The sequence below is a fragment of the Rhinolophus hipposideros genome (genome assembly GCF_964194185.1).
Source record: "Rhinolophus hipposideros genome assembly, chromosome: 25".
In the NCBI taxonomy this organism is placed as follows: Eukaryota; Metazoa; Chordata; class Mammalia; order Chiroptera; family Rhinolophidae; genus Rhinolophus; species Rhinolophus hipposideros.
In genome coordinates, this window is record NC_138071.1 from 15,394,820 (window position 1) to 15,403,545 (window position 8,726).

The window sequence follows — 8,726 nt, forward strand, 5'->3', positions numbered from 1 at the left end:
TCTCCTTCACCAGGCTTTTCGGATGTGGATCACACCTATGCTCAAAGAACTCAGCTCTTTGACACCTTAGTAAATTTCTTTCCTGACAGCATGACTCCTCCGAAAGGCAACCTGGTAGACCTCATCACACTGTAACTGAGGAGTCACTGGACAGAAACGGAGGACGGAGTCCGCTGTCAGTGTTCTGGACGGCAGCGCCGGTGAGCGCCGGTTAGGCTGCAGCGACTGAAGAGGACTGCACAAGAACTGGGGAGGGATCTTGACCTTTGCGCGTCCTAACCCTCGCCCTTCATACCTGACCTCAGCCCCGTGCTCCTCACCCCATTCCTCAATTAGGCTAATAATAAAGTGAAACTGGTATACTTTCCATTTAAATATATATATATTTTTTCTTACTTTTAAGAATTAATGAGTATAAAAAATAATTAGGTAGTTTACCATTTTCTGATTTTTATTTCATTTTTATAAAATTAGGGCAAGTAAGCACTATTAACAGACTCAGTGCTACCGGAATTGGGATTTTGTTGGGTTGTTTGGCCTTTCTTCTTTCTCCTCCCTGTTTCACTTTACCGCGTATCACGCAACTGCTTGTAAGTGGTGTCATGTGTTTACCTCTTTACTCCATTCTTAACAGCATGTAGTTCTGTAGGGCAACTGATGTACGTTACAGTGATAGATGTGTGTATGTTGATTGGAGTCTTTTATCACATAAAGCAATAGGAGGAACAGCGGGCTCAAATTTGTGCTTCTTTTGTCATAAAAATGAAACCGAGATCGGTCCAGGCACTTATCTGAGATTGGTATATAGTATTTCTATAATGAGATGTTTTATAGTAGAGATAATAATAGCTTTGAGTCACAGAAACCTTAAATTGAGGGGAGTGTAGTTCAGAACCTTTAAGAGCTGTTATAAAAAAAATGACCAGCATGAGGATTCTAGTAGTGATTAATATGTTCCTTGGTATTTCTGGAGCAATTTTGGGAGAAAATGACTTCTTCCTCTGGGAGAGCTGTGCAGAAGCAGGGCTCCTATTTCTCCCTTGTGCTGTCAATTTGCAGCATTCTCATCTGGAGGGGGGGATTTGCAGAATTATGCTTTTCTTTATTTCCATACACGTTGGCTCTCTGCAGCTTGATATTTTAAAGAATAATGGTGTATAGTTGTCCAGTGGAATACAGCTGACAGGCATTTCATTAGCACACAAGACCAAGCTTTTTTAAATGGAGGAAAAAACTGACGGTGCAAATATTTCTTTCATTAAACTGAAAAAGAGGCAGGTGGGCTTTTCCACTTTTTTGTGGGGAGTGGAGACACATATCATTCCATGAGGTGCTGAGGAATGCAGTATAGGGAAGTACACCTGGCCAGAGCTTACTTTTGTTCAGAAAGTGTGCTGTGTGCAGCTGGTCCCCACCATGCCTAAAGCAGATGGAGTATAATGAGTGTCCATCCGCTCAGTGGCTCTTAAAAGTGAATGACTATATGGAATTGAGTATGTCCCTGAATAGCAGGATTAGGTCTCACCAAAGAAAGAAGGAAGCGACTTGCACTTTCAAAAGGTCTCACGTGTAGGCGTGACACTGAGGTCCCTCTGTACTCTGTACTGCCTGGTTTCACTTCTTTACGGGAAGGACACAAATATATTTTTCCTAGTTCTAGGCTTGAATCTTGGGCTCCTTAGCTTTCCAAGCATCCCAAAGCAATCAGTAGTGATTTATTAAACAATTAGATCTGTATCTCACCTTATGAAAGATATGGTATATAATTTAGTAAGTACCAAATTGTGTGGCTACAGAATTAACCAGTTGATTTTACAGGTGAGCAAATAGAATGTACTTACGTACTTGTTCAGTTTCATAAAATGATTCCCCTGAGTAATAATCAAGAACATAAAATATTAGTATCACTAATATGGTAGACTATTCAATCTCGTTTTGTGAGAATAGGTACAAATCAGAGTTGATAGGGAAGAACTTGAACTTGATAAGAGTTTCTACATTTAAAACCTCTAATTTTGCTTACTGTGAATTCTGGCACTTTAAACACGTTAACCAAATGAAATTCTGCTGCCCTTCACCATTTATTTTTATGGTGTTTTGTCATTTTTTTCATTCACTTAGACTCCATATTTGGAAGAAGCTGAGTTCCTGACCTCAGTGATTTTTCAGTTCTTGGTTTTCCCTGATTCTGTACTAGTTGGGTTTTTGTTGTTGTTTTTTCATACGCTTGTTTTAATTTTATCTTTCCTTGCTTTTTTTAGGTGGAATTTTTCCCCTTTTCTGAATTTTTTGTTTTCACTAACATGTTTAAATGAGGTTGAATCATAGCTAACCATTTGGTGTTGCTTAAGTGAGATAGACTATATTGGGAAGATTGTTGACTAGGTAAATCAGAATTTGTGCCATGGGGCTTGGAATGGGGAGGGGGGTGGCACGGCTGGTAATGATTGTAGGAGAATATAGGGCTTCATTATGTCCATGCCCAAGATTGACACATCGCTCATATTTCACATCCCTGATTTGAAACTTGTTTATATTTAACGAGGGGCTACATGTATTTTCAAGAATTCCAGCAGTGTATTATTATAATTTAAATAGTCTAATAAGGTATTTAGACACATTGTTTAGATAGCCAAGTAGCTATGTTTTAATACATAAAAAAACCTTTCATTCTTGTTTAGTGAGTCTCAGATTGAAACACCTGGCCGATGAATTAGGGAGGTACAGTGTGCTCAATTTCATTATTCCTAGCTTCAGCGTCATTCTCTTTTTTTTTTCCCCATGGAATATATTATTCCAGAATAATAAACTTGAAGTAGTTTATTTAAACAAGAGGAAAACTGTATCTCTAACATTTTCAGTGCTTCGATTTCATGAGAAATGACCTGATTTGCAAGACACTTCTAAAATACATTTAAATTTTGTGGATTGCAGAGACCTCCTGTGGCCAACTTCATTAATTCAAATATATCACTCTCCCTCAAGCAAAGGCATTCAGATGTGGGCGCCCAACTCTGCTAAAAGCTGACAGTATTAAGTTTTGGCAGGATCATCCTTTTAAATATGGTTTTCATTTATACTAAAGTTGACCTATCCATGTCTAATAAGTAAAAACTGATAGAGAACATTAGAAACTTAATTCATGGGTTTATCATATAAAGGCTTGTTGGGTTTAGAGCTCAGTGATTTAAGATTGTAGCAACTGCATTCTTGAGTGAAATGAGTATATTGAATATAAGTGGTTGCCAGCGTGTCCCAGTGGATCTCTTCATAGCTCCCTTGAAAGTGCTATTTGGAGATACATTAAGTTTCATGTCGTAAAACGGAGTTTTAAAATCTAATCTACAAACAAAAACTAGTTTGAGGTGCTGAATCATTTAGTAAGAGATTGAGAATGATGCTTAGTGGGTGCCAAAACACTTAAAAAGGAGCATGTCCCTGAGTTGATTCCCTGAATTACATTGTTTTGTGGTAATGACATGAAGAAATTACCCTACAATTATTCTAACATGTGAAATTCATTGGGTAAATTGTGGGTCGTTTGATTCTTTCCTGAGTGAATGTTGTGTTAACTCTTTAGCTGATTGAATGTTGCAAAGCAGTTAAGAATTATGGTTGGAAGTGATCTCGGGGTGTGGGGGGAGGCATAGAGGGAGCATTGCAATGTGTACTCTAAAACAAAGTCGTCTAGCTATACAAAAATGTATACCCTTCCTAACCCTTCTTTTCTTAAAAATCCGTGTTCGTCTGCAGTGTCAACGTTTTGCAGAAATAGTGGCCTGAATTTTCACTCAGATTTAAATTCTTAAAATAGTCCTTGACCTGGGATGTACAGGCCTCGTCAGAAAAGGTTTATAGTTCTGGAGGAATATCATGGAAGGTCTGCATATGACAGTACTTGTAGATTGGATCTTTGGGCCCTTCCACTCAAAGATTTTCGTATTCCTTATTAGTCAAGTAACATTCTTCTTTTGTGATTTTTTGACTATGGCCTATATCTCCCTGTGCTTTGTATGAATGCTGAAATGTCTTGTGCTATCTAAAACTTACAGCCTAGAGGTGTGTTAAAGGTGGAAGTTTCCAAGTTTGTTGCAGTAATTAAGGAGCCAACTAGACCAGCCGAATGAGGTTGCCGTTGGTTTGGCGGGGAGGACTCATTATTGCGGTTTATGGATGTCTTCACCAAATGCTCTTTTTATTTGTCTCAAAAAATGTCTTCATAAGAGATTTTATTTATTCGTAATTTTTTAACCTTGATTTCCTCCTAGCCGCCAAACACCATGAATTGTGTTTTCATTATTTTTCTTAGCTAATCTAACTTTATTCTTGGCTGTTTAGGCTCTAGGTTTTCTGTGGCATTGCTTACAAGTGTTGTACTGCTTGAGAAAAAAGGCCAAAATCATGCTGAGACACCGTACTCCTTTATCCTTGTTTATGACAAAATAGAAATTAAAAATGGTGCATGATTAAAGAATTGATAACATCCAGATATTGCCATAAAATTACTTGTCATTTTCATTTTGGGAATAGTAATATGACTGGCAGCTTTAATGGAGAAGCCAGTGTTGGCTTCTTTTCTTGGCACTGGGAAGTAAAGTCATAAAAATTACTGATAAGGTACAAGTTTCATAGCAGAGCTCATGGAATTCAGCACATCACCAGAATTTCCATTTGCCTGTTGTCTTTGTGTGTGTGTGTGTGTTTCTGTGTGTGTATGTATCTTTTAGCCTTTTTCCCCCCTACTCCCACTTCCTCTGAGTAGCACTGATTTTCTGCTGAAGTTGGAATTTGTGTTAAGAATTGACTTTTACTTTCTGATATAATCAAATATTAAGAAGAGCTTTGATTGCTATGGATTGATTGGTATTCATTTTTTCTCAAATAAAAATAATGCAGCCTTATAAATATGTCTCTTTCCCTCAAGAATGTGAATTAACTCAAATTCCAAATGTCTAAACCTTACTCCCAGTCATAGCCAGTGATAAAATCCTCTGACAATGAATTCTGTAGCCCTTAACCCAAGGAGTTATTAGACGTTATAGTAAATCACATTTTTCTAGTGGTGCAGAGAGAGGTGCACTGGTGGGAAACCATACCACTGTCTTTTTCTGTTAGGTAGAACTCTAAAGTTATAGATACTGAACTCAAGGGATCCCAATTCAAAACTTGAAAACACTAGAATTAGAGGGTAATTCTAGTTTACCTTCTACGTCACAGTCATTATTTGGAAAGAAGGTTTGCAGAGATACCATTATGTCCTCAAACACTTGCTGGCTTGATTGGAAACAGAATGTTACACGGATGTCATCTGAGAGCTCTAGGGTCAACAACAAAAGTCGGGGGAAACGGTTAGTAGGGAAGTAGACCAGCTATGAGATATCACTCATAATTGTGAAATAATTTCTCTTTCCTTTTATCTGTTGTTCACACAGTCTCAGCAAGCTATTAAACGTTTGTGTGCAGTGTCTTTTTTTGCCTGTCTATGGCGTTTTCACTTGGAGATAACAGCCTCAGGAACAGAGCTAGAGAGAATGGGGGTATGTTACCGAAAGAAAATGGAGCTTTTTGCTCATGGCTCAGAAGATCCACAAATCTAAATGAAAAAGAAAGCTCTTCGTTTCCAACCCGTAATTAATGTTATTAATGCCATGCTGGGAGAAGACCATCAGAAGGGGTCAAAGCCCAGTGTCTCTGAAAGGTCTTTGGAAAGCAGATTTCTTGGTTAGTTGTTTTTCTCATCTTCTCCCAGATAGCTGTTAGAGATCTTGAAACAGAAAACCTAGTGTAACGGGCTCCAGATCGTAAACGTGGTGAGAGCAGTTTCTTACATACAGCTAGTTCCTTGATAAGGATCCAGAAGGAAAACCAGCAATAAAACATTTTAACATGCAGTTTGGGGGCTCCCATGGGATTTGCTTTTCACCACGTTGAAGTTCTTGCTGCAGCATAGCTCTGTACCATCTGGGAGGCTAGCAGTCATTTTGGAGATCTGAACTGTCAGCCACGCACATCCCAACCTGAGCCCATCATCATTCTTCAGTTTCGTTCAGTGCTTAATGAATGCCAAGTTAATTGGCAGGAAGGAAAAACACTGTGTTGATACACTAAACAGGCTTGTGTGCTTAACTAAAGAGTTGCTCAAGTAGCCAATGTTGAGCTTTATTTCTCTCCTTTGTTAACAAATCTCAAGAAAGCCTTTGTTACAGTTTAGTTAATGTCATTTGGTTGGTGTTTATTTTCTAGCCCTTGAAAATGGGGGGTGGGGAGAATTGTCATTTCATGCCTAACGTATAATCCATGCAGAATTAAGCTGACATCAGTTTAGTTTCCATGTTTTAAAATAAATGAATTATGCATAATCCCAAGGGTCTCTGTTCATCCTTTTCACTTTTTAGCCAAGAAATTCATGAGTTCTGGGCTTGGCATCAGAAGTAGTTAATAACTTGGTTTCTTCTTTAGATTGCCTCCACGTCTGTAAAGTGAGTAATTAAATTAGAGAAGATACCTAGGGTAAGTCCCAATTCCATTGCGGTTGACAGAGCCTTATAAATTCATTTTGCAACAAAGGATATATGCTATCCGATGTTTGCAAATGTAGTTGCTGTGTTTACCTTCTTAAGATTAAAGGGGAACCTAAGGACAGATACATAGCTTTACATTTTTTTAATTGCCTACTTTAGAAGTCCTAGGGTACTTCCATCTTTGTAAAGGCTTAGCTTACTGTTACATATACACACTAGCTATACTTGTAAAAGCACAAAATACAAAGTTCTAAGACATACTAAAGTAATTGTCCCCGCAACCCCCAATTTGATAGTAGGATATCAAAGTCCAAAAGTTTAAATATGAGTAGTCTTCTGTGGGGAACATAGATGTTTTAAAAAGTCATGTACTTGGTCTCCTTTTTGAGATTTTTTTCCCCTCCTTTCCCAGAAAAATTATTTTGGTGACTGACTAGTTGTAAACTATATTCTCCCTCAATTGTAAAACACCCATTTAGAGAAATAAAAGTGGACTTTCTTTCTTAAACATCACATTTAGCCTGGCCAAGAGATGCTGTGACTGTGTTATTCTGTAAGCCAGCTTGCTTTTTTTTGACTTGTGTGAAACGTCTTTTGAAATGAATAAATTCGTATAGTATTAATTTTTCTTTATTATAGTCTTTAGCTCAATTTAGAAATTGCAAAATAATGTGGTGTCTTTCTATGAGCAGATTCCTTTTACATATACATATGTATGTGGGTATACACACACACACACACACACACACAGTTGACCCTTGAACAACACAGGTTTAAACTGCACATGTCCACTTATACGTGGATTTTTTTCAATAAATACTATAAATGTATTTTCTTTTCTCCAGCATCCTTTATAGTAAGAAGACAGTATAATGCATTATAACATACAAAATATGTGTTAATCGACTTATCGGTAAGGCTTCCAGTCAACAGTAGGCTATTTGTAGTTATATTTTGGGGGAGTCAGAAGTTACACTCAGATTTTCGACTGCACAGGAAGTCCAGACTCCTGAACCCCCATGTTGTTCAAGGGTCAGCTGTATATCTTTTTGTTCCCGTTACCACTTCAGAATCTAGGTACAGTTGAGTCTGCTTTCTCCGAAGAAGAGTACAGGAAAGCTAAGATGAGGACCTCCTTTTCTTGTCTTGGTCTTGGTAGCAGATATTATTCCGTCTTTCACAATGGCATATGTATATATACGCAGCTTGGGAAAGATGTTAGAATGTTTTTTAAAGTCAACTCTTTTACTTCTTGTATAAATTAGAAGTACTCAATGGCCAGAAATGGAGATCCCTTCAGGTAGAGAGAGATTCTCAAAACCAAAGTTGGACTGGAAATTAGATTGAGAAGGAAGCTACAGCTCCTCTCATAGGCAAGGGAATGTCCTTCCTGGTCTGCTTACTAACGCTGTGGATAGCCCCTTCTCTTTGTTATAGCATCCCCTGGACTGGAAACATGGCGTTACAGCAGCCAGCTCATCTGAAAGTCGGAGAGTGTTAAATATCTTTTATGAGACTATTAAATAATAATATTTATTGATTTTTGTGATTATAAAAATGTTTATTGTAGGAATTTAGGAAATAAGTAATAGTAAAGAAGGAAAACCACTATTAATTAACTGAAGAGAACTTACTCATTTTTCCTGACTTCTGTTACCCAACATGGTAAAGGCCAGAAAAAACAAAAACAAAATCATTCTCATTGTCTTTTGCCACATGTGTGGAGGTTGGGGTGTAAGCCTTGTTCCTACCCTTACTTACATTCCTTTAAGCATTGCCCTTTTCTAGATAGGCAGTCTGGAAATAATCCTGTTGATGGGTGTCTTTTAAGCCTGAATTATGAGTGTAAGATATTACCCAGAAGCAATAGGGAGCTGCCTTGTTGAGGTCATTGGAAATTTCATCTCATTTGCATTTTAATCCCTTTATGCACCATTACTGACGTTTGGAGCATATTCATACCCACAAAGAGCTTTCTGTTCAGGTGTATTTTTTAGTATGACTATAATTAAACCCACACCTAAAAAGCATGAGGTGCTTTTCAAAGGCCAAAAGAAACGCAGAGAAAAGCAAAGCAAAACAGACGAACATAAATGTAAGTAAGGGTACTCTTTGTTTCAAGGACTCGTATCATGCTTAAGCAAATGTCTCCCCCAAAAATGTGTTTCTCTGCTCACCAGCTAAGATTCGCAAGTTTTATATTTC

General features: G+C 37.8%; 1 protein-coding gene across 13 annotated transcripts in view; it reads left to right on the plus strand.

Annotated features, from left to right (window-relative positions):
- MKLN1 (muskelin 1) overlaps positions 1 to 4,901 on the plus strand; it is a 290,273-nt gene extending 285,372 nt beyond the window's left edge. For 11 of the 13 annotated variants that reach the window (XM_081038815.1, XM_081038811.1, XM_081038809.1 and 8 more), the window contains one exon: positions 14 to 4,901. In XM_081038815.1, the coding sequence (XP_080894941.1) occupies positions 14 to 135 (122 nt within the window). In that variant the 3' untranslated portion in view covers positions 136 to 4,901. The remainder of the gene's footprint in view (positions 1 to 13) is intronic. The other 2 variants (XM_081038805.1, XM_081038816.1) reach the window with 1 other exon arrangement.
- The last annotated feature ends 3,825 nt before the right edge of the window (positions 4,902 to 8,726 follow it).